Source organism: Parus major, chromosome 3 (genome assembly GCF_001522545.3).
Source record: "Parus major isolate Abel chromosome 3, Parus_major1.1, whole genome shotgun sequence".
In the NCBI taxonomy this organism is placed as follows: Eukaryota; Metazoa; Chordata; class Aves; order Passeriformes; family Paridae; genus Parus; species Parus major.
Window position 1 is genome coordinate 95,515,210 of NC_031770.1, and position 26,939 is coordinate 95,542,148.

A 26,939-nucleotide genomic window follows, 5' to 3' on the forward strand; every position below is an offset into this window, starting at 1 on the left:
GTTTTTTTCTGAGTATTTTGAATGATTTTACACTGTTTCTAAAACTACTTTAGTCATCTCTAGGTCTGTCCAAAGATTCTTGAACCAGAATTCTTTTGAAGTAGGAAGACTTTTGGCAGAGTAGCTTTTTAGAGAAAAGTGTCAGTTTTCTGGGATAGTTCAGTTCATCAAATTATTTTGGCTGAAAACCAGGAGAGTTTAGCCAAAAATATTCTCATCATGTCTCTTGGGAAGTGTAGTTTGTGCTTTGCACTGCATTTCACTACTGGCTGAACTTCACAGCTGAACCACATTTCCCGTAAGGCTGTGTTGTCAGGGTCTCGCTATTTTAATTTCCCTTGATGAAAGGAGTGTTAGGGAGTATTTTGGAAAAGTTAGTCTCGTGAAAGAGGCACAGACTGGGCTCATAAGGTATCAGCTGGTTGATAACTAGTTGGCAGCTTCTTAAAATTCAAGTGTTTCCTTCTGGTTTGCACATGAGCCACAGGCTATCCTGGTTTTCATCCATGAGAGTAGGACCCTTCAAGAGAGTGTCCAGCAGAAAGTTTAAAGCCTTTTGATATTTTTAGCCATACAAGCACCTGTACAAGGAATATTTAATAACATTTCTAAGGCTTTGTTAATACTTTTGCCAACTTTTGTGCTAAAAGTGTTCCATTTTATATATTTGGAACTGAAAAATGCATGGGAGTATGTCTGGATTTTAAGATCTTATAAGAACTCTTAAAACAACCTACTAGGAGCCTGAAGCTTTAGAAAAGGGTGGTTTTGAAAATCCAGCAAGGTTTTTATCTCATCCATCTAAGTGCCTCTTCAAAAAAAATCTAGTCCTGGGTCATTTTCCTATAGTTGTATAAGATGTCTGTAGGCAAGATAGAAACAGAAGGTGGTCTGCTTGAGTGCTTCATCAGTGCACCAGTCTCCTAATGTTTCCATAGAACCCAAGGATACTTAGCTTCTGGGATTATTTGGATGCTGCCCCCTCAAAACTTTATCAGAAAATTGGTTAGGAGGTCCATAGGGTGTCCTGGAGACCAGGACAGAGCAGTGTGAAAAATGATGAGGAATTGGAGGATTTGCATTGGTTTTCTTCTGCACTGTATCATAGAACGGTTTGGGTTGGCCATGAATAAACAGTTTTGCAGTGCTGCAAGCTGGATACCAGACTCCAAACTAAGAACTGGCTATGCTTCTGTGCCATGTGAAGTGAGTGGAGGTGAGCTAAGTGCTGAAGAAAGTGACTCACCACAGTCAGACAGGTGTCTGATGGCCACAGCAGCCATCTGAAAATTGCTTTTGAGGGGTGCCTCACTATTCTCTGCTGGATGTGGAAGTGGATCAATTCACTATATTCAGTGCCAAATGCTGCAGGAACTAAAGTTCTGGAAGGTGGAAGCTTTCCTTGAATTCGTGTGCTGGGTTGTTCTTCAAACAAGGAGATTTTGAAAAATGGCTCTGAGAAAAGTGTTTTTTACAGTTCTCTTTGAACAATAGACTGCTGGAATCCAGCTGTCACTTAATAACCTGCTGTCTGCTTACCTGGGAAGTAGGAGGTCTAAATGCAGCTCACTGTATTCCTCCAGGCCTCCACCTCCCATCTGCTGGAAAGGTGCCCCTGTAACTAACCAACATAGTAATTTGATGTGCTTGGAGGCAGCTGAATGATTTTGAATGTGTTTCATTGATGAAAACATGCTAGGTGGGAGAAGAGTGTCTTGTTATTCTCCTCAGGCAAGATGTTGACCATCTCTGGTCTGTGCAGTAAGAAAGCTTAGACACCCAAGTTTTCCAGTAAAACCACAGGAACCTCCTACCTCTTAAGGTGGCTGGATTGTTAGGAGATGGTTTCAGATGCTTTGTTTGAACCTGGGATGAGGCCACAGAGAGAGAGAGAGATTCAGAGGTCGTGTTACCAGTGTTGAACTTAATCATCTCTCACTTGGAGGTTTAGAGGTGAAAAACTGGGGGGAAGGATGGATAGTGGAAAGAGAAACTTCTTCATCGTTGGCTGTTTTTGAATAGGGACCTCGAAGAATTAAGCTGTATCCATAGATGTGCTGAAGTTCCTGGTTCCTGTTTTTGGTCTTAAGCATGGGTCTCTGCGATTTTTTTTTTTTGTTTTGTCCTGTCTGCTAATTGCAGAATGAGCATAAATGACAACAACAACAAAACAAAATCCTACTGACAGTACTCTAAGATTTTCTGTTTGAGTGATTTTCAGGCTTAGTTGTGGACCACCCCAAAATCTCCTGTAATGGTGCTGATGATTTTAGCTGATACTGAAACTTGCTGACAGTAGGTATGCCTTTATTCATCTTTAGTGGACTCTTTAGAAATGGTCTATGGGCCTCCAAGAGACCATGGATGAGATGTTGAATGCCAGGGTCATTCTGCTCTTTGGAAGGACAAAATTATACAAGTGACTGTGTAATTTTAATTCTGTGTATATATAGAATTTTTTATTATCATCAGAGAAAGTTTTGTAAGATATCTAATTTTTGGGAATTAAAACAAAGATCTTTAAAACATTTGATATAAAAGAACTGACATTGTTAAATGGCACAGTAATGATGGACAATCAATTAAAAACAGCAGACAAGAATCTAATGAAAGCCTAGCGCAGGAAACAGAAAAAAGGAAAGCCCTATTAAATAGTAAAAGAAAAATGTGTATTGATGAGGTTTCTTGTTAGAATGGTGTTAATAAGAAAACAGGTCTCTCTGATGGCTCACTGGAGTGGAGCTATGCTCAAGAAATGTTAAGGAAACAGATACTGAGAACATGTGGAATAGCAAGAGAAGGACTAATGGTGCATGCTGAGGAGACTCCAGGGTGCTGGATCTGTCAGCAGCACCTACACATGCACTTGCAGTGTTTCTCTCTAGCTGTGCAATGAACTTGCAGTTTAAAGCTAATGTAGAGTTGAAGTGAGATGATGTAGTGAGAGCCATGCTATGAGCTGCAGCTGAAAAAACTCCTTGTTGGAGGTTACCTTCCTATGCTGTTTAATATCTTCATGAATTTGGTTTGTTTAGCCAGAAGAGGCGGCTTTGGGGTGACCTAATTGCAGCCTGAAGGGAACTTACAGGAAAGATGGAAAGGGACTTTTTACAAAGGCCTGTAGTGACAGGACAGGGGGAAAGGGCTTCCAACTGACAGAAGGCAGGTTTAAATTAGATAGTAGAAAAATATTCTTCCCAGTGAGACACTGAAACTGGCTGGCCAGAGATGTTGTGGATGTGCCATCCCTGTAAGTGTTCAAGGCCAGGTTGGAGCTCTGAGCGACCTGGTCGAGTGGAAGGTCCCTGGCCATGTCAAATAGGTTGGAACCAGATGATCTTTAATCTCCCTTCTAACCTAGGCCATGATATCATTGATATGATATGTTAGAATTGTCTTTTATGTAATTGTGGAGTGTCAAAAAGTATCTGTTGTCATTCTCTATTTTTATGAAGGTTATACAATACCCACAGAGGGGCTTGGTGTGCAGCTGGCATCCAGCAAAGGCCAATGCACCATGTCTGATAGATTGTCCCCTAAGCAACTCTGTATTTAAATGTGCATTTGCTTATTTAGGCTTAATGTACAAGTGATTGCATTCACACTGTTCCTTGATTTTAGGAAAGATGACATTAAACATTGCAACTACAGTGCTGAGTACGTGGACTTTCTGTTATGTATAGAAGTGATGCTTCTGTATCTTTTTGGTATCATTGAGTAACTGTGACAAGTCTTGGTTTTGTTTTCATTGTTCATTTTCTTGAGTCAACTGGCAGATGTTGGGATTTCAGGTCAGTGTACTCTTTAACACCAGTGAAGCCTTTTATTTTACTTGTAACTGTACAATCAGAACAGTAGCATTAGTTTTTGCTCCTGTAAGTGCCCTATAAATTCTGAGCAGACAAATGTGGAGGTTCAAGTGATCACTGTTTAGCTGTTCTGCAGCTTCTTAATTGGTGCATAGCTGCCCTCTGGTCGTGTTCTAGCTGTGTGAAGGGTATGTCTGCTGCTATTGTTACAGGATTTGCTGAGTACCAAAGCAGGTGGAAATGACAGTAGTTTTCACTGACTTAACATAGCTTGTTACATTATTCCCTAGAAATGTACATTATTAAAATACAGAAATCTCTCGGGGCAGTTGCTTAGATGGAAGGACTAATGAAAAAGTTTCAAAGGGGGTTGTCATCCTCAAGAATCTTTTGGTAGCAGAAGCATCATGGTATACAGTTAAGGGAAGTAACACCTTTAGTTTATACTAATTCAGATAAACACCCTTGCTTAAAAATTGAGTTCTACATATTCTGTTTCCTTCTCAACTCATATTTCTTTTTCAAAATGAGATGAGATTGTCAAAAGCATCTCAAACCACATGCAATCCTTTGTACTCGGTCTCAAATCTTAAAAATATTCGTTAACCAGTGCATTGTACATAGTGAAGTATTTTGAGTGCACATGTTGTGGTATGTGTAAGAGCTGCTGGGGGAGGTTTTTTCCACTGGAACATATTTCTGCTGAGTTCCTTTTGGCAATAGCTTTTACATTGGATCATGGCTATTGCCGATGATATAGACTGATTAGTGAAAGTCTGCTGTAGGATAGTAGTGTAAGAATAATTTGACTTCTGAGAACTTTGTTAGTGTCTAGTTATGTGCAGGAATTGAGTGCCTTTGTGTGTGCTTCAACTAAGTCCCATCAGACACATAGAAACCTATTTTCCCACTGTATTTTGCTTCTATAACCATTTCTGTGTACCAACCATTTATTTTCTATTAACATGGGCAGCAGTTTTGATAAGTTCCCCTTTCTTGTGCCTTATTTCCCTTATCTGTATTTGGAAAGGTGTGTCAGAGCTCTAACAATAAATGGACATTCGATAGTACTGTTGCTATCAAGATCACCTGTCACTTGTCCAGTGAAGATATTATAGAATCATAGAATGGCCTGGATTGGAAGGGACCTTTATAATCATCTACTTCCAACCACCCTGCCATGGACAGGGACATCTTCCACTAGATCAGATTCCTCAATGCCTCATCCAGTCTGGCCTTGAACAGTACCGGGGTGGGGTGTCCACAACCTCCTTGGGTAGCCTTGTTCCAGTGTACCACCATCCTCACAGTAAAGAATATCTTCCCAGTGTCTAATCTAAATCTACTTTCAATTTGAACCCACTCACTGTAGTCCTGTCACTATATGCTCTTGTAATAAGTCTTTCCACCTCTCTCTTTTAGGCTTCCTTTAGGTGCTGGAAGGCTGCAATTAGGTGAGTCCAAAGCCTTTTCTTCTCTAGTAATCCTAAATATCTCAGCCTTTCCTTGTGGGACAGGTACTCATCTTGGTGGCCTTCTCTGGACTCACTCCAGCAGGTCCATATCCTTCCTGTGCTGGGACCCCAGGGCTGGATGCAGCCCTGCAGGTGGGGTCTCACCAGGGCAGAGCAGAGGGGCAGAATCCCCTCCCTCACCTGCTGCCCACGCTGCTTTGGGTGCAGCCCAGGGCACATTGGGCTCTCCAGGCTGCAAGGGCACATGGCTGGGTCATGTCCAGCCTCTCACCCCCCTGCACCCCAAAGTTCTTCTCAGCAGGGCTGCTCTGGCTCTGTTCATCCCCAGCCTGTGCTGGTACCGGGGTTTGCCCTGACCCAAGTGCAGCACCTTGCCCTTGGTCTTGTGAAACCTCATGAGATTCCCATGGGCCACTCCTCAAGCTTGTCCAGGTCCCTCTGGATGGCATCCTGTCCTTCAGGAGTGTCACTGCACCACAGCTTGGTGTCATCTGCAAATTTGCTGACGGTGCACTCAATCCCTTCATCCACATTATTAATGATGATATTAATTACACTGGTTCCAATACAGACCCTGAGGGACATCACTTATCACTGATGTCCATCAGGACACCAAGCTGTTGACCACCATCCTCAAGGTATGATTGTCCAACCAGTTTCTTGTCCATCTAACACTCCACCCATCAAAACTGTCTCTTTTCAATTTAGAGAGATGTTGTGGGGTGCCATGTCAAAGGCTTTACAGAACACTAGAAATGACATCTGTAGCCCTTCCCTTGTCCACTGATGTAATCATACGTAAAGTCACAAAAGATCATATGGAGAGTGTTAGTTGGTCTCAGCCTGAAAGTAAAAATAACCTTTTGTTGAAATAGCATTGACTCTGCCCCAGTTCAAATGCAAGATTTTGATCATGAATGCTTATGTACCACAGTGTTGTATTATATTGAGGATATCACTCCAAGAAGTACATCCTTGTCATTTGAGGATAACACTCTTGGATCCTTTCCATGACTCTTGGTGGCTTGCATGCTGTTACAAAATTCCTGATGTTCTATTTCCTATGTTCTGTCTCTTTGGCTGGTTATTATTTTCCATTGCAGCCTGGTATTTTGCCATATCTTTCCTTCTTTTAAAATTTTCCCACTCTAATTATGTGTTGGGTTGTTTTTTGGTGGGGTTTTTTTGTGGGTTGATTTGGGGTTTTTTTGTGTGTGTGGTTTTTTTTTGGTTTTCTTTGTTGGTTTTTTTGGTGGCTGTTTTCTGTTGTTTGTTTATTTGTTTGTTTTTCTGGTAATTTAGTCTTCCTTGAATTCTTTCACTTATGCATCTTCCTGTTTTCTGTACACTGCTGGCATGAAATGGCACAGTTTTGTAACACACTGAAGGCCATCTCAGCCACTGCCAAGGGCGTTCCTTTCCTTGGCTGGCATAATTTTTCACAGGAATTATGGCCATTTTATCCTCGCCAGGAACCAAGGAACTAAATCAACTGAAAATCAGCATTAAAGCAGAGGAATATCTTACTGCTGGAATAGCAGCCTGTGCTGGCTGGGATCAGAAGAAGAGATCAGAGAAGGGGAGGCTAATGTATGCCTGCAGCAGGAAGCCAGACTGCTGTTAGCCCTCCTGTAGATTGACTTAGCTAATTAGCAATGATAAGATCCCCTCACCTAACTTTACATACCTGCAAGGCTGACCTAGTGATACTAGGTAATGAATAGATACCTCCAGAGTCAATTAGCAGTTCTGTTCTGTGTTGGGGTGAAATGAATCCCTGTGCCAAGGCGCCTTTCTCTGACTTGGTTACACAGAGTGCTCATGATGATATTCTCAGACTGAGCACCTAAGCCAGAACAGTTAAATCCCACCCAAGGGTCTGTTTAAAACTCACCTTTGTTAACTTGAGGTCTGGACCTAAGCAGAGTTGTCCTGATAAATAGGCAGCTGCTAATGGTAGCTGTGCTCTGTCCTGTGGCTCACTTTTTGAGGCATCATACTTGCCACATTGGGAAGAATTGGGCAGCAGTCAAGTGGCTTCCCTTTATTCTTAGATCCTCCTTTAAATGTAGTTGTCACTTATCAAATGTGTGAGAAAAGAGGGTCAAAAGCTGTTTCTGCTCTTTCTTGTTTTTTTTCCTCAATGAGGAGTAGGGTATTGTGACAACCAAAAGCAAACCTTTTTCTTGTCCCCTTGCCCACTGGGATGGTGCCAGAGCTCCTCTGTCCTTTCTCTGCTACTCTCCTCTGGTCAGACCTCTGATTTTTCACTTTTGCTGTATGTCTGCTAGTAGTCTATATCCTATATCTTGTCTTTATTCTTCCTCTAACCTCATAAACTGCTTTTCTTAGATTTTGTCTTCTCTCTGGATATTCCTAACCTGTCCCTGTGTTTATACAGGACTCTGTTGTGGGCCATAAAACAGAAATCAGAATACTCATTTTACCCAGTTTTAGTCTAGGGTCCTACCACTAGGCTTGAGCTGGCTTCATCATCAAGCTTCTTCTCTGCTTCCTTTCATCCTTTAATGTAGCATGCCTGAATGTAGTCTAATTTCACCTGTTGTGTCCATTCAACGTGATCAATTACTCTCTTGAGGATCTGGAGCTGTGTGTTTCAATCCTTTTAAGTTAACAATTTTCCATAGTTGTTACTTCACACCTCTTGGATCAACTTGAGTGGCATTTCTGTTGTGCAAAGGGCATGTGCCATTGCTGGCATGGCTGGGATGGTTGGATGGGGCCTTGATAGACTTTTCTGCCTCTTCTCTACACCTCCCAGGATGTATCTGCAGGACTGGGTGAACCCCCTCCCAGGGTGAGTTTGCCTTTTGAGCCTGCTCAGTGCCCTCAAGAAGACGACAGTCAGGCCCATCTAGGAACTCTTCCAAACATCCCAAGAGTGAGAATGTGTTGCAAAGTCTAAGTTGGTTGAGTGGGCATAATATTGCACAGCTATCCCAACTTCTGCAGCTGGTCCTAAACATCTGTGGATGGGAAGGGCTGAAAAGTAATGCCTTAAAGCTTCTTGAATAAAATTACAAATGCATATGTTCATATTATGTATTTATTCATGTAAAGAAATGTTCCCTGCAGCATTCTCCACATAATTCACTGACTCTTGGTGAATCCTTGTTTTTTTACTTCCTCCAGATAGCTGTGTGGTTCTTGTGTAAATGCTTTTTAGGAGTGGGAATTAATTGAGACATTTTAGACCCAGGTTTTAGAAGAACTAATACTTAAATTAGAACCCTGAACACATTTTTTGGTTTGTTTTTTTTTTTTTTTCTTTTGGAGTGGTTAAGAATACCAAAAAATTTGATCTGACATATAACCATGACGGCACCCAAAATCACAAACTATTCTTGTAAAATATAGCTGAAGGCAGAAGAGATCTTGTAATCTAGTAGGGACTTTGATTGAAACATTGCATGAGAAATTCAGTTTAGTATTTCTAGTTGTCTCTGACCACCAATTTACATAAAAATAAAAATGTACTTGAGTGTTATTTTCTACAAAATAATCCATAGATTGTCTAAAAATCCATAGAGAACTATTGTGAAAGATTTGGCACTCAAGTCCCATCTCCTTCTAGTTAAAAGTTGAAAACTAGCCCCTTTCTGGTAGTGCTTCATCTCACACTTGTTCAAGCCTTGTTTTTATATTTTCAGTACAGATGAAAGTAAGTTAATTCTAACATGAGCTCATTGACTTCAACAGAACATCAGGAAGAAATTTGTCCCAATTTTTAAAAATATTCTTCTTGATGAAAAGTGGGACTACTATACCTACATCTCATAAGGGCATATGTTGACAAACTAATCACACCTTACACCTTACAAACATTGTCTGAGGAAATGTCTCTATTGTGCCAGTCTTACGTGTACTTTGGGGAGTAACCAAGGACTTTACTATCAGTTTGGTTGTTAGGTAATGCTAGCTTCCCATCAGCTTAGACTCACTCCTTTGTCCTTTACAGCAAAGCTCGCTGTTCTTCAGAGTCATCAGGAGCTGAAATGTGTTATGTCTCTGCTTTATGCTGCTCCATGCTCTGTAGATTTCACAGAGACTTGGTAACCACGGCAGTTATGGTTCTCATTTTTGTAACTCTACAGTATTAATATTTAGGGTTTTTTTTTTTCAGTCTTTCAAGTCCATTGCTTTAACCTTTAAATCAACATGTAGGATTTAACCTGAGAGCTTTGTAATTGATTCTGATTTTTATAGTCTAGCTAAATGGCAAACATTTGATTACTCAAGGTAATATGCAAAGGAAGTGAGAGGACAAAGGACAAAATGCTTAGATAAAGTAAAAGCATAGCTACACAAAACATCTGTAGGTTAGGAAGATTAATAAGGCTGTAATGGAGAGAAATGAGGTCAGTGACACAGGTTTCATCTCCAGTGTGAAAAGCTTCTTCCCCAGGGAATGATCCACATCCCTTGGGCCAAGGGGTGAAATGCAGCTTGTGTTAATAGTGCTGGAGGCTTGTCCCTTCTACTTCTCCCTGCTTCCCCCAGAATCCTATCCTTGGCCTGCAGTGGGCACTGGTGGTAGCCCTGAGACTTAATTTTTTTAGTCTTTTATCTGTCTGAAATGTCTGAAATAACATGAGGACTGTGTCATAGCCTGCTATTTTATGAGCATGATTTTGTGGGCATGTGTTGCATCTCCTAGAATTTGGCTTAGGGCCTGCAGGTGCTTGAGCTGCCAGAGAGTTCTGCCAGGGAGGTGTTGAGATGTGGATGATGAGGACTTGAAAAGTCAGAGGAGTGCAAACTGTTGAAAATTATTGCTGTGTCTGTAGTGCTGACTCAAACCAGCTTGGGAAAGTCACTCACCAAATGTGGTTGTGGCTCTGAGATTTGCATGTCTGTACCAGAAGCATACAATTCAGAATAAAGACAATTCAGCTCAGATAGCTAAGAATGAAGAATAGTTTTAAAAATAACAGCAAAAAAAAAAAAAAATACAATGAATGCTACCCAGTGAAATAAAACCAGATCGAATATGAGTCCTATAGGATTATACAGAGGATTGCACTTACTCTGTAGCTGTTGGCTGGCTGAGCATTAATGCCAGCAAGCATCATTTGTCTTCTGCATTTTTCGTCCATTTGGTTTCAGCTTGGCAGATCATCATTGTTGTTTCTTTTAGGTCCAAAATAATGGTGTGGAATTATCTGCTGGCACATTTTGGAGCCAGTGGTAGATACAGGAACTTCATGCATGAGGCATTAGCTGGCTCAAGTGATCTCTAAGCTTTCCATCCAGAGCTGGGGGAAGTGTGGGAACTCAGTGAGTGCCAGCTGGCCTGGCTGGTCCTGCAGCAGTTTCGAGCGAGCCTGTGGGGCCTTCGGGATTCTCCAATGACCTCTCAAGGACCTATCATTTGAAGCTTGAGAAACCTCTTCTCTCTTGGCAACTGAAGCAGATTTCCTAAAGCTGAGAGGTCTCAAAGTTTATCTTGAAATTATTGTGCTGGTTGCATTGATAAGTTTTCATTTCCAATGGAAATAGAAGCACTTTATTAATTTTTATTTTTTTAAAATAAGTGTTGCCTTTTTCTTCTCCTAATTTTTTTTTTTTCAATACTCACAGCTTTCACTGATTTAATGGCCCCTGTTAGTGGCCATAAATTTCACTTTTGACCCTGAATAGACAGTGAGAAAATATTCATACTTTTACAAGTGCTGAACATGTCTAGGTTTCTCTCTGGAATTGGTTTTACCAATGCTGAAGATACTTCAAATACCCAGGGCCAAAACAGTGTTTGAAAAAACAGGCTAGTCCTCCTTTATTTGAGGTCCAGTTTCAGTAGGATTTAGTTTTTTTAAATGACTTGATGCATCTAGGTCTGAAAGGGCTTGAAAGTAGATCAGAAAGGCAAGAAATTTTCAAGGATTTTGTGGCACATATCTGCAGATCAAACTATTTCAATCACAGAAAGAAATTTTAGCTGCAGAAGTTTTCTTTTGAAAGCAGGGAGAGATGGAGAAAGCGATATACAAAGTGCTTTTGGTTTGATTCTACTATTAATGTGTTCCTTTACTGCAGCCACAAATTCTATAGAGTATTTAATATGCAACTTCTTCAGAGATTCCTTCTGTTAATGGCTCTTCTCAGACCAAGGTAATTTCCCTGAGTATTCTTATTTTTCTGGGTATTGTTACCTGAATGACACTGAAGCAGCTCTTTTTTCTAGAACGAGTCCTCTGTGAGTTGAGCTAATATGAGGTAGGGTGGGGTTGTATCCCCTCTGTCTCTGAGACATGTAAGCCCAACAGCAGGGAATGAGCTGAAGCTTTGTTGGAGATGTTGTTTTTCCCCAGAATATCCTTCATATGTGGCTGCTGAGCAGAGCCAAAAAGCAGCCTTGACAGTTCTCTGCTGCTTGATGTCTGTCTCATCTCTGAGCTATGTAGGAGTTTGCAAAGGCAGATTAATATTAAACATACCTGGAGCCTTTGATCTTTCAGTTGGAGTCTGGATTCATCTAAATCCTCATAAAATGCAGACAGAGGAGATGATGTTGTCTTTTATTCACTAATGCAGAGACTGGAGCACCATCCTAATTTCAATTTCTTCTTCCATCTCAGGCCATTTCATTCCACTCTCCAATTTGTCCATCAAGAATCCTTATCACTAGTCTGCCAGGTGCTCGTGCTGAAACTGCCTAATTTACAGGTTTTCAGCTGGTGATCTGAACCACTTGGCTTGAAAGCCTCTTTGTCTGATCTTCTGAATCCTGAAGTGCTCCCACTACATAAAAACGGTGGGATGCTCTGCCTAGGATATCCTGCAGGCTGGTCACCAGGTGTTCTCCAGGGCTATAAGGTGGGTCCTGCATGCTAAGATAAGTAGGACCTACATCATGTTTTTGCTCAGCCTGCAGACCCTGTCTCTCAAGGGTAGCTGCTGCTGAGACTTCCAGGCACATCCTGGCTGGCTGAGGCAACCACAACTCACTGCTTTCCTCCATGAGGGAGTGCTGGTCCCTCATTTGGCATGGCAAATCATATTCCTGACAAGGACCCCTTCATTTTGCAGTCAACCTGCATTGACTATTCAAATGCCAAGACTGGCCTTAGAAACCTTAGAAGATCTGGATAAACACCTGTCTTTTGCCTTTGAATAACTCATCCTTAAAATAACATCCCTAAACTTATGGCCCGTACACACCTCAGAGTGATGTGAAATGGGAGGAGAAGAACTGATGACATCAGAGCAATAGGAAACTATAATAGAAATAGTTTTCTTGTGAGAAACTCCATAAGTTAGCAGAAAGAGACTTCTGTTTCTCTACAAAGACTGATGAAAAGACTGTAGCAAGAACTGGGACTGTTTTTAACCACCAAAGTTCTAAAGTTGTTTGTCTCTATGTTGTCATGTACAAAGAAATGGTCAAGATGTAGGAGATAAAAGGGTTTTCTGGAAGTTTATTCTGGTGTTCTTATTCTTGTAAGTTGTTAATAAACTTTCTTTATTCCTTTTAAGTTTTAAGCCTGTTTTGCTCTTGTTCTAATCCGTATCTCACAGCAAGAAATAAGTAATTTTTTTAGTTACTGGTTTAAAACCACAACAACACCCTTTTCCTCAACTTTTCTTATTGACTAGTTTTTGTTGCTCCCAGTTGCTTGCTACTGTTGTGAATCAGAGACAAAAAAGAGGCAGGACTGTCCACTGTGGACAAATTCCTTGTACCCTGGGGTTAGGAATGGCCTTCTGAGGTGATGTAGCCAGATTAAAGCTTAATGTTTCTAAAGTAATTTTAATATGCACATGAGAGATTGATACTCAAAACTACCTCAAGACTGTGGTCAAACAGTTTGCATAACCTTAGAAAATAGCTGTAAAGTAGCTGGTGACTTGACCTGGTTTCTAGTACTTGTGGCTGGCCCTGTGCGTAGGCAAGGGAGGCTGTAGCCCAGAAAAGCAGAGTTCAGCAACACAGCAAATGTTTTCCTGCAGGTTTTATCTGTCAGAGCCCTGGGGAGCTGGCCTGGTTGCTGCTTCTCCATGGCATCCAAATTTCCATTACTTTTCCTTTTCCTCCCCGACTATTGCAGTACATTATGTCCACCTTTATCACAGAAGCATAGAAAAGCTTGGTTTGGAAGGGACCTTAAAGATCTAATTCCAACACCCCTGCCATGGACAGGGAATCTTCTACTTGACCAGATTGCTTAGGATCCTGTCCAATCTGGCCTTGAACATTTCTGGGGATGGGGCCTCCATAACTTCTCTGGGCAACCTGTTCTATCTAATCTAAATATCTCTTTCAGTTTAAAGCCATTCCTCCTTACCCTATCACTGTCTGTCTGTGTAAAAAGTCACTCTCCTCCTTTTTTTATAAGCCCACTTTAAGTAGCAGAAGGCTCCAGTGATGTTTCCCCTGGCTGAAGAGCCACAACTCTCTCAGCCTGATTTTATAGGAGAGGTGGTCCAGCCCTCTGATCATCTTTGTGACCCTCCTCTGGACACATTCTAACAGATGCATGGCTTTATGTACCTTCTCCTCTAGCTCTCGTTCCTCATCCGTGGGTGGCAAAAGTCAATTTTGTCCTGTACTCTTGAGAAGCATCAAGTGTTAATTGCTGGAATTGTGACAAAATTTATCATGGCCTAAATACTTAAGCAGCCATTCCACACTCTTAGGTATTCTTCCTGGTTGGCAAAGCTTATCTATGGAGTAGCTTATGCCTGACCCATTATAGGATGCATTATAGGTTGTGGAAATCCTCCGATAGTCGCTGTTCCTCCCTTGCCCCATGGGAAAATTGCCCAGTATTACCCAGGATTACCTTTTCCCTAGGGTTTCCTGCCTGACTGTAGCCATTAGATTATGTCTGTATTGGGATCTCTTGACCCAAGAGCTCTTCCCAGATCTAAGCATAGATATCACCTTTTAAGGTGTGGTCCTCCAGCTGCAGGTCTCTCTGGAAGAAAATCTGGGGAAAGGATTTGGGTCAAAAGGGACTCAGCATATACAAGTCTTTGCACCAGATCTGTATGATCACTAAGAGCTTTTGGCAGCCCCCGTCCCTCAGTGTGGATGTAGCAACAGATGTTGTAGCAAGGGGGTTGTGAGGCAGAGAGACCTGGTCTGTAACTCATGCAATGCCCTCCACACATTTGGAAGGAGACAAAGTCTGCTCCCATCAGATTCCCTTGTTATGATCTCCTAGGGGATAATGGAAGCACAAACTGGACAGTAATTCAGAGGGACATTTTATTCCCCCAACTCCAAAATGATCTCCTTGGCCTTGCTGCTAAGACATCTGTTATGCCAGTTAATACCTTCAGGCCATCCCAAAAATAACAGTTCTGCTCTCCTAGACCCCCAATATGTTGAGACATACAGGCCCGCATACTGGGTCCCACACCTGTGCCTAATCCTACTTGACTTATTTTTGAAGGGATTCAGGGAGTGGAAATTAATATAGCCCAATCTTCTTGCTCTAGATGTAAAATGCACATGTCCTTATGGTGGCTATAAAAGATGATAAAAACCTGTTATAACTTTCAGCTTATTTGTAGAGTACAGAGCTTTGTTTAAGGACAGACTGGAAAAACATATCAGAAATACATAAATAACACTTTGTCAAAGTATTTTTACAGGCCCCCTAAATACTGTCTTTTGACAGTCTTTTCACACGAACTCCATTTCTGTTTGGTTGTTTTCTGAGACATCTCTTCACAGCCTAATTTCAGGCAAGACATTTCACTTGTCAGCTTAGACTAGTATATGTTTCAAAGGTGATTCTCTTCAGGAGTTATTGAAGACTCTGATTCAACTTTATTGAATGATACAGTGAAATATTACCTGCCTTCCACCCTCAATGACTTATATGAGGGCTATTGTACCAGACAATTTGCCTGGGCACAATTCCAGTGCTCAGGTAGATGAGAAGTGAAGTTTCAGGCCTTTGAGTTGGTCTCATCTGTTACTGCATTGCTCTTTTAAAGCAGTATTCACTCTGAGCGGGATCTTAGCACCGACAACCTTCAGGTCAAAGCCAGGTGGCCAAGAAGGCCAGTGACCTCCTGCCCTTAATCAGCAATGGTGTGGCCAACAGGACCACAGCAGGGCAGTGATTTTCCCCCTGTACTTGGCACTGGTGAGTTTGCACCTGAAATCCTGTGTTCAGTTCTGGCCCCTCACTGCAAGAAGCACATGGAGGTGCTGGAGTGTGTCCCGAGATGGGCTGCGGAGCTGGTGAAGGGTCTGGAGTGCAAGGCCTGTGAGGAGTGGGGTTTAGCCTGAAGAAAAGGAGGCTCAGGGGAGACCTTATTGCTCTTTACAGTTACTTGAAAGGAGGTTGTAGCCAGGGTGGAGATGGTCTTTTTTCCCAGGTTACAAGAAATAGAACAAGAGGAAATGGCCTCAAATTGTGCCAGAAGTTTTGATTGTATATTAGGAAAAAATTACTTCATAGTAAGGGTTGTCAAGCACTGGAACAGGCTGGTTGAGTCACCACTCCTGGACATATTTCAAAGAAATGTAGATGTGGCACTTATGAGGACATGGCTTTGTGGTGGACTTGGCAGTCCTGGGTTAATGGTTGGCTGATGATCTTAGAGGTCTTTTCCAGTCTAAGCAATTCTGTGATTCTAAGCCTGCATGCTTATTATCTCCTTTCACCTTTCCAGATTGCTGCCTCCAATGAGAAATCATGAACACAGAATGCCTATTATTAGCATTATTTAATCTCCATTTTGTTTAATTAAATTTCTCCTGAGATTTATTCCATCCAGTTTAACAGCAAAAAAACCCTGCTAAATGTACTGCTGCCTGTTTCATGTGTGTCTGAGGAACAAATAACCTGCTTGGAGGAGCTGCACATGTGCTTCTCATGCTATCTGGGTTATGGCACACAAATATATATTGTGTTTGTAGTGGGATGCTGCATGTGTTCAGAAATGGTTGAAAGCCTTTGGAATTCTTGTAACTGTTTATTCATTCTTTTGTTTAGGAGTCAGTGACCTGTAAGTGCTCATTATGAAGAGAGATCTGGTTTTCCTGGTGACTCTAATTAGCCTTGCCTTCCTGTCACTGCTAAGATCTGGATATCCTCAACACATTGCAGAGGAGTCCTGCTCTGTTCAGATTCTTGTTCCAGGCCTCAAAGGTAATGTGAAAGCCTACTTCATTATTTAAATATTAATCTTTTTGTTCTAACAGGCTCATTTGCATAACTGACAGTTTTAACAGAGACAAAGAAGGTGCCTCTCAACTGTCCTCTTATTTGCCCCTGTTTGTAGCCTCCTTAAAAATGGAGTTTTAAGATCCATAAGGTGAACTTAAATGGTTCAGAGAATGCATGCCAGTTTCCCAGATTTTTTTTGTGATCACTAGTGCTTGTTATTCTTATATATTGCCTGGTTGCTCTCTCTGTGTTTATACTGAGCAGGGGTACACATACCCAAAAACGGTAAAATCAGGCCCTACTTTATACCTGGAGAGGTTTTCATTTCCATTTTGCAATATAAATAGGAATTATTTTGTGTTTTGTTGTATTTTGTTTGTCTTTTGATTTTTTTGAAAGCTCAAATACCTCTTAGAAGAAAGCAAACATTAATTAGGTTTTTAGGATTTCTATAGTTTTTGTGGAAAAAGGCAGCATTTTTATGGAATATGCCCCCAGACTCTTGCCCAAAGAAGGTGGTGTAATAAATAATTTATCTTTTCATAGGAAAAAATATATCTTGCATAAGAAATCAACCACTGGTAAGAATTAGCATTCTAAAACAACAACATCCATTATCGTTGTTGAAATTCCAGCCCTGTTTAGTGAATAACAATAATTCCCCTTGTGAAGGCTATGACATATCTGTTGAAATATAACACTTTTAACATATAACACAAATATAAACAATATAACACAAAAATCTCAATGAAAACCACCAGTTTATCGTCAACAATAATAAAAAAAATAAAATTGTGTAAGAATCATACAACAAACCTTTTAGTTTTTAATTATGCCTTCTATTGTCACAAAACCCACCTAGCCAGAATTGGTGCCATTAATCTTATCTGTACAAATCTGGTCTTTCCCTAGTTGCCTGAGGGTCACAGTTTGGACTGCAGGTATTGTCTGTTCTGGTTAACTGATTGGGAGAAGTGAGGCTCAGTTCTGTTCTGCAGTTGTTCTGTTCACACAGCTAAATTGTGAGCCCAGCTTGGTCACTGGTTTAGCTGGGGTGTAAATTGCTCTCCCCAGACATTGCCCAATTTGTCTGTGGCTGCTTTCTGCTCGAGGCAAGAGAATTGTTCTACAGGGGTTCAGGCTGTGCTTGCCCAAATGGCTTTAAGACTACTTTTATTCTTTAATATTTTTACTGCTTTGTCTATTATTATTATTATTATTATTATTATTATTATTATTATTATTATTATTATTATTATTATTATTATTATTTGCACCTTTGGATGCCTGAACTCAACCAAAAGCTATTTTTACTATTTACTTTGATAACTGGCTTTTGATCTTAATAGTATGGAGATCTTCTGTAGGTGTTCTTGCTAGAAAGAACAACACTTTATCCAGGCCTTCTGAGCTTTGACTAAGGCTTGAGTAAAGTTATTTAATTTTTTTAGTATATTTACTGTGTAAAAGGAATAAGATAGTGCTGTTAATGTGATTTACAGAGGAGAGCTCAACTAAGTTAAATATATGTTGTCCAAATTCGCATGAAAGATCAGTCAAAGGGTCAGACTCCACAGCCCTAAGCTTTGAAAATATTTTTCATATCAAAGAACTTGACGTGACGAGTTTTGTGACTTCTTTGCATTGGTTTCCTTGTTTTCATAATCAGTCAAAATTAGCATTATTATATGCAGCAGAGGTTTTTAAAGTGTGTAAAGTGTGCAAGACCCTTTGGCAGAGGACAGTTCTATGCCTGGAAACCAGAAAGAGACCTGGAGACCACTCTGTGATTATGTTCAGTTTCTTGAGATATAAGCCTTGCAAAATTGAGAGAGATTGATGTACAAATTCAGTGAATCACAAAATGGCCTGATAAAGACCTAGTTAATGTGAAATTCCCTAAAGAGCTTTCAATGCTTCAGCTCTGTCATCAGGGGGACTGGCTCTGAGAGGTGGTGATGAGATACTGCTGTCCCCCACTGGCACAACTCCAACCCATTTCACTGGGCAAGGCTTCCTTTAAACTGAGCACACGTGTGGCCATGTGCCCAAATTTCAGCTCCTGTGCAGCAGGATTTGCTCACTGCAGCTTTTAGATCTGCACCATCTCCTCCTCTGCTGGGCAACATCTCCAGTGGTAGAGAAGAGAGTGCCACACTGCTGCTGGGAATGGCTCTGTCAGAATTTAGGAAAAACAGGTACAGGGGAAAAAAAATGCAAGAAATTAGGGAGACCACAGGATACACGAATGGCAGAGGATAGACACTTAAGAGGTAGTGTAAAAAGTGTGGGTGATGAAGAAAGTAATCAGGGAAAAGTACACCAAAGCAGGGGAGCATAAAGGAGAAATTTTAGAACAACACAAAAAATATCAGAGAAAAAACAAAAAAAGAAGAGCTCAAGAATGAGACTGAGTGGAGAGACTGGAAACTAAATAAATGGAAAATGACACAAAATCAATTTTCTTCTCACAATGTAAAAGAGGAAATCAGGAGGGGCATGAGATGAGAATGGAGGTGGAAATGGATGAGGAAGAAAGCCAGTAAAGACAACAAGAACAGAAAAAGCAGAAATGAGATTAAGGTCAGCAGTTTAGGTTTTAGGGACTGGTTTTGGTGGTTTGTGTTAGTTTTTGTTTGTTTGTTTGTATGTTTAGGGTATTTTTATTTTGGTTTGATTTTTCTGTGGATTTTTTTGCCTGTTTGTTTTTTCTAGTTATTTTGGTGGGTTTTTTTAGGGGGGAAGGTTTTGGTGGGTTTGTTATTTTTTAACTCAAGAATATAAAGGAGTAAGATGAAAAGTGTAAGGGAAAAACTGTGGCACTGAGAATGCAGACATCAGACTGAACCATGTTTTAAAAAACCATCAATGTTAATAATATGAAAAGTGTGTGCTGTGTGTGAAAAAGCAATGGACTATGAAGCCTTACTACACTTCTCACTCATATTCTTCCTAAAGTTCGGTTTCTTTTGATGGGAAAATGAAATTGAAGTTACTACTATTGTGAAGAAAAAAATAACACAGAAGAATCCTTCAAAGTTTAAACCTTACAGTTTGCCATCTTGTTTTGTCTCCCTTCTAGAGTCTAAAACAGGGGTTGTCTTAATAGTTACAATGATATTCAATAGATAAAAAAGTTGATGCTACATTAAAAAAACCCATTTTTTTTACACCCACACTTGATGCATCTACTTACATGGGGAATATGAGTAATGGAAAGAAGCTATCACTAGCCAGGAATGCTCAATAGCTCACATAGTTAATATTTGGTATACTATTTTCACTGCACATTGTAGATGGTACAGCTTATGGTAGGAAGTTGCAAATATAAGCATAGACAAATCCTGTCCCAAAGAATTCACAAAAGGAGGCAAATCAACAGCAGTTGTAAGATATATCACCTGAGTTTAGAAAGATCTCTCCCAGAGATGATGTAAGAAGAACATAGAACTACTTAGTAGTAGTGCCATGATACCCACGATCCCACCACATCTCATGTTGGTGGCAGGGCTAAATATCTTTTAGGAGTTTGGGGTATCTCAACACTGTGGAGCACTACTAACTACATCTTGTCCTGTCTCAGCTGCATAGACAATGCTGCATTGTGCTGACAAAAAAGGTACTGTTTCATGCTGAGGCTGCAGCAAAGAGCCAGGAAGGGATGGAGAGGACACTGAGCAAGAGGTGCAAGTGCTAAGAGACTGTGGCTGGTGGAAGAGGCAGCAACAGATCACTTGGGTGGAGACCATAATGAGCAGATCCCAACCTCCTGTTGTGAAGGGACTTAGTTGTAGATTGAGGGACTGGAGACCAGAAAGGAGGCACAGGGGTGTCTTTCTTTATTTCATAAATCAAGAAGTTAAACATAATTGTTTATTGGTGAAAAATTAAATTGATTGAAATTTCTTGACAGAAAACTGTTTTGTTGCCCATGACACCTGCACAGGCTTTACTTCCTCTACTTGTACAATGCTCAGGGTACAAACAGCAAGAATAGGAACTTACACAAAGCAAAGCTGAGCTGTACCACTGATCTGTCCCTCTTGGCCAAGGTCTTGTTCCTTAAAACAGCTGATAAGAAAAAAATGTCAGCTGGTCTGTAGCTGGGCCTGTAATGGAGTAATCTCCTCCTGGAGAAAGTTTTTAAAACACCCACACTAAGGAATGCGGTGTCATCGTATTATAAGAATAAATGCAGGCAAGTGTAATGGCCTGAAGCAAGAGTGATCTATTTTATTGATCCCTAATGCACAGCTTTCACTCTGAAGAACATGTAAAGCAATAGGCTGTAATAGCCTTCTCTCAGCCTCCAGAGAGCAAGGAAAAGTCATTGTCAGGATTTATCTTTGGGAAGCAAAGAACTCATAACCAGCACTGAGGGGTGAAAGGCAATCATACAAAGCCTATTGGTTACTTGATAATAAAAATGTGACTTCCCAAATGTGCTAAATTATAGCCTGTTTCATACTAACAATATTATTCACTGGGGATTATGTGAAGTTTGTCCTCATTAAGGTCAGAGAATGGCCTATTTTTGCATGTCTGAAGGCAGGGAAGATGGTCTGGAGCAGGCTGATGAATGAAAATATAACAGATGGAGGACTGAGTTCAGCTCACAGTCACCCTAGGTCTACAATAAAGAGAGAGATGGAAAGAGAGCTGGAGGCTGCATATTTGAAATGTGCCATGGTGTGGCATGTTTTTACATGTCAGCTCTGTGACTCCTCTCTTAACCACAGCTGCCAGCTATGCCAGAGAGCTGGGCTAGTGGGGGTCCATGATAGCTATTAACTTTCTTGCTGTGGTGTTCTCATCAGCTTCCTGGAAAGCACCTAATGCTCACTCCATAGAAATAGTGTTGGGACATCTTATGTGCTGTGCTAACTCTGGATTTTACATACCAACACTTTACTTTCTGTGGAAACCATAGAACTTTCTTCTCCTTCCTCATATAAATCTTGGTTTTCCCAAAGTGTCTGTTATAAACCATTCTTTAGCCTTCTTTTTGTCAGAGATTTTAATTTTATGTCAATGGCAGACTACAGTAGTAGTACAGTTGTAGGGGAAAAAACAAGCTAAGCATCCCCAAATTTTTAACGAAAGGCACCAGGGAGGCAAACACTTTTTACAGAAAGTGCTGTTTAAATATGCTGAATATAATGATGCACCACAAGCTATATGTATGTAAATACACTACATAGTGGTTCAAACCTCAGAGATTAAAAGGCACAGTATATAACTGAGGATATGGAGTAGGGAGTTAATGCTTCCATGCTTCAAAATGGTCCTTTCATGATGGATGTAGCAGTGCCTTCTTATAGGTCTCAAAAATGGCATTTTTTTTCTTTTAATTTGAGGTCATAGTTAAGCCATTTTCACTTGACACTTAAGCATGTCCTTAGCAGAGAGTTGGGAAGAGTTTGGTGAACACAGAAGTTTATGTGCTAAGTTGGGTTCTGATTCTGAAGCTTCTGCTTAAGTGAATTATGCTGTTGACTTTTTGGATCTCAGTGATTTAAGTAACATCCACAAAACTAGACCTGTTGTATAAGACTTGAGCAATGTACAGGGTTTGCCAGTGTCTACATCACGTGAAGAAAAATCTGTTTTCTGTCCATCAAGTAAAGCTGTTAAATCAGATCACATATGCTTCTCTTTTTTTCACTAGAGAGAATGACATTCTTGTCACTTCTGCTGACAGAAAATAGTCCTGGTTTGATATGATTCTTCTTTTTGTTTACTTTTGTATCAACAGGGGAGGCTGGGGAAAAGGGGGAGAAAGGTGCTCCAGGTCGTCCAGGTCGAGTTGGACCTCCAGGAGAAAAAGGTAACTTTGATAAGATGTCTTGAAAGTAATTCCTGAGAAAATGCTGCTTTTTCTTATGAGGTGATGATGATGGGTGTCCTTGTTCCCATAACCGGGTGACTAAGTCATCCTTGGCCATTTCTGTTTACTACTGTCGTGGTTTAACTCCAGCCAGCAGCTCAGCCCCACATAGCCACTCACTCCCATCCCCTGCTTTGGATGGGGGAGAGAATCAGGAGGGTGAAAGTGAGAAAACCCATGGGTTGAGATAAAGACTGTTTAATAGGGAAAACAAAGGTCACATGCACACAAGCAAAGCAAAACAAGGAGTGAATTCAGAGCTTCCCAAGGGCAGTCAGGTGTTCAGCGATCCCCAGGAAAGCAGGGCCCCATCACATGCAACAGTGACTTGGGAAGACAAACACCATCACTCCGAATGTCCCCCCTTGAATGTTCCTTCTTCTTCCCCCAGCTCCACATACTCAGCACAATCCCATATTTTAGGGAATTTAGCTGACCCCTAACTTGGGTCAGTTGGGGTCAGCTTTCCTGGCTCTGTCCCCTCCCAGCTTCTTAAGTATCACCTTGTGGTTTTTTAAAAAATATATTCTGGAAATAAAAAAAAAAAATCTTGATTTTTTAAAAAAGGTCTCTAGGAAGAAAGGCATCATAATGTCTCCTACATAATTTGTCTTCTGAAAATGAAAACCTGACATTAGATCAGAGGGAATGTATTCACAAGACTTTATTTTCTTGCTTCTTTTTGGTTGTTTTTTTTTTTTGGTTTTTTTTTTTTTGTGAATTTGAACACTCACAACATCTTAATTAAAACCACTGGGGGAAGGCAGTAAGCCATAATAGGCAGAGATGAACATGAGTGTTCCCACATTTTTTTGGATATGGGAAAATGGTGATAAATTTATTTGCCTTTTTGTTTAAAAATATTTTGTGCTCTTCAGAGGAATGATGCTTAACAGGGTTCAGTTATACAGCTGAGAGAAATGCAGCATTTCTGTCTTGCAGAAAATTCTGTCTTTTCATATTGGCTTTCCTCCTGAAGCAAGGAGGAAATTTGACCTTCATAAGTTTTCCAGGAGGTGTCCTGAAAAGTTTAAATTAGGAGAAGTTGAACTCCTCTATTTCAATATTGAAACTAAGGATTGCCATTCCTGTCATCAAAAGGTTGGAGTTAGTTTTTACTGAGCTGAGTTTACAATCTTTCTTTCAAAGCAATTGTAAAGATAATTTATACTTCCTTATGATGATGCATGATCCGTTATGTTGTTTTTTTAGGCAGTTATGGAAGTTTGATACTGATTACCCTGGGACCAAAATCCATAGCTAGAGCTCTTCCTCCTACAATGCACTGAAAAATGTATAACTTCCATGAGGTGTGTTCCATCAGTGTATTTCCCTTTTGTAGACGTACTTTCAAGGATGACTCGTAGAAAAAAAATACTGGAAACTTTTGGCTCTTGCAAGGCAATGCAGCCTGAAGTGTAGTATGACAGAATAATTTAGGTTAAAAGGTTGTAAATAGCTCATTCAGTCCAGTCGTGCTTTAAACAGGGCAGATTTCAATATCAGAGCAAGTTTCTCAGGGCCTTGTCCAGTAGACTTTTGAAATATTCCAAGGATGGAGATTCCACATATATTTTAATCAGTCTATTTCACTGGTACCATTGTGAAAGACATGTTCTAGCTTATAATCATTGCATCTTGCCCTTTCTCTGTTGTCTCTGAGGAAAAAAAAGCCTGCATCTTCTCTAAAAACTGCTTGTAAGTAGTGGAAGACTGCAATTAATTCCCCCCATTACCTTTCTGTATTCCAAGCTAAGTAAAACCACCTTCCTCAGCTGGACTTTGGTTTGCTTCTCTTGTATGAGGGCCCAAAAATTTCTGGGTCCTCTTATGCAAAGGAGTTTTTTACCCAGCCATTGGCCAGACTTCATTAAAGCGACACAGGTGAGGAGCTTAGGGCCTGGCTGTACCCAGGACATTCCTGTCAACACATTTCTGCAGCTTGTCAAGCTCCTCCTGACCGGCAGGGCCGTGCTCTGATGCACCAACATTCCTGCCAGCATGGACCATCTACTTCTTTGTCCCTTCAGCACTGAAGGACTCATTAGCAGCTGCTGGTTAGACTCTGGCAGCCTTGCAGCAGCACCAGCTAGCCCTCTCAGCACCTTTGAAGGCCTTGTGGACAGGACCATGGGCTTGTGTACATCCAGGTGAAGTAGTCCCTCACTCAGTTGTCAGCTGCCATGAGTAGCTTGTCCTCTCCAGATCTTTGCTACCAGACATGCAGAAGTGGGAGGCCAGAGAGGAGACCTTGCCAGCAGAGACAAAGACAGAGAAAACACTAAGTGCCTCAGCCTTCTCGGTGTCCTTTGGCATGAGGTTGTCTTGACAGCTTCTTGAGAACCCCTCTCATCATGCTGTCCTGCATGTTTTTCTGTTTTGGCATTTTGTCATGTCACTTCAAAATGCTTTGGACCATCTGAGATGTGGAAGTACTCTTCTGCCATCAGGCCAATCCATGATGTAGCATTTAATTTGTTTATTTTATACTCTAAATTTGTATTTGTTTGAAAAATAGTTCTCATAAGGTATGCTTGATTAATGCCAGTAACAGTGGTAATTTTCCAGTTTTTCATACCTCTAAAAGTCAAAAAAATATCATGAGACTGAAAGAAGAAGCACTGAAGTGGAAACAAACTGCAAGAAAACATACATGAAACAGAAAAGGGATTTAAGAAAATTGAATATTAATGCATACTATATCAGTATTTTTCCAGGTAGTACTTTCAACTCAGCACAGGCAAAATTTCTTACTGCTTCTGTAGCAACAAAATTTTTGCTTTCTTTTTAGCATCCAGAAATTTCTACAAACAAACTCTTCTTTAAAATAAATTCTAATTAACTAGTCTATTCATTAATGCTGTGCATTTTGTAAATATGTCTTCATCAACTCCACAAATGCTTTATCAAAGAAAAAAACATAGATACCTTAAAAAAAAATTAGATTCTATGGCACCACTTTTCATCCTGATATTATATCCAGTATACTTGGAATTGTCACAATGTTGACTGGATAAGCAAACAGACTTCACAGATGTAATTTCTAGTCTATGGAAAGGACACATAAGAATATCCAATTTTGACCTGGAAAAAGCTTTCAGTTTCTTGACCTTTCAGTCTCTGGTTAATCCCCACAGACTGTATAGTGTGCAGACCTGTAGCTAAGTTCATGCATAAATACTTTTTCTAGACTCTCAAGCTGCTTGAGACTGAGTATATTCTCTTCCAGAAGACCGAGGATTTTCCCATTTCTTATCCAGAAGATGGAACACTGAGACAAAAATAAAATACAACAATATGCTTTGCAAAAGTCATCATTCCTTCATTTTGCAATTTCCCCTAAAAACATGCATGGACAGCAGCCCTGCTTCTATGCAGTAGTCTGTTGAATTTCATTCAGTGTGTTAGCAAGTGTTCAACCCCTTGTATTTCTCTTGAAGACTGATAATTTTTGTCTTGATCTAATATTTGGCTCCTTCTGATGATGCAAACTGCTAAATTTAATTTTATTTTTCTCTTCTTTGAGTAAGTGATGGTTTACATGATGGAGAAGGTGTAATCTTTCTGCCACATTTGTAGTTTTCTACTTTTGATCTTAATTTACATTATCAAAATTACACTAATATTTTCCTTTTTTTTTCTTTCCTCTTTCTTTGTTTTATTTTTCTAGTAAGTTCATCTAAGAAAATGTATTAGTTTCTTTGAACTCCATAGATGTAAAATAATCATAAAATTATTTATAAAAGAAACTATATTCGTATGACATATTTGACCTGAAATGAGCAGCTCAAGATCAAAAAGTGCTGCAAAATGTTTTTATCATAGCCTTTCCTCATGATATTTTCAGATATTGGTAACTCAGAAAGTGATAAAATTGAAAACTTTCTGGTGCTTACCTGAAATAAATCTTGTTCTGGCTGTCTTGATGCTTCAGGGTGACATCAGAGGTACTGATGTCTTTGGGTGCTGATTAAGGTTAAATTCCACTTACTTTCCTTATTGCTTTTAATTAATTGTATAGGTCAATTATGATGCATAGCATGTCAGCAGAATATGAAACTGTTTGCCTTACGTAAGCATGGAGTGCTGGGTCGAGTACAATGGCTGTTTCAGATGAAAGCAGTGTGTACTGCAGTGCAAGTTTGGGGGTGTGAAGTTCACAGAATTAACTTTCCCCACTTGCACTGATGTCTGTACTGTGCTCTCCCACATTGGGAGTAAGCTCAGTTATTTAACTGAGTCCTGGTGCAGTCTGTGAGGCTGTAACTTCCATTTGTTGAGATTCCACACCGATATTTCAGTAACAGCACTGTCCTGTGAAAATTCCCAGAGTGCCTTACAGCAACAAAAATAAGGAGGCGAAGGTGGATTTACACTTGCAATGTAACATTAAGGGAACAGAACATTAAAAATATGTTTTTCAAGATATTTCAATTTTCTTAGAGCCATAATCATTTAACATGTGTATTATTTTAGTAATTTAATTTCATCTTTTATACATTGTACTTAATTTATGTACTTCTATGATGGCATGTGATACAGAGTCACACACTCTTCTTGGGCTTGGAACTCAACTATCTTTACCATTGCAGTATTAGCCCAGTAATTTTGGCTTTTG

At 40.3% G+C, this 26,939-nt stretch overlaps 1 protein-coding gene across 3 annotated transcripts in view; it reads left to right on the plus strand.

The window, feature by feature from the left end:
- COLEC11 (collectin subfamily member 11) overlaps positions 1–26,939 on the plus strand; it is a 39,473-nt gene that overhangs the window by 2,167 nt on the left and 10,367 nt on the right. For 2 of the 3 annotated variants that reach the window (XM_015623125.2, XM_015623130.2), the window contains exons 2-4: positions 5,232–5,263; positions 16,261–16,416; positions 22,190–22,261. In XM_015623125.2, coding sequence (XP_015478611.1) covers positions 16,287–16,416; positions 22,190–22,261 — 202 coding nt within the window. In that variant the 5' untranslated portion in view covers positions 5,232–5,263; positions 16,261–16,286. The remainder of the gene's footprint in view (positions 1–5,231; positions 5,264–16,260; positions 16,417–22,189; positions 22,262–26,939) is intronic. The other variant, XM_015623126.2, reaches the window with a different exon arrangement.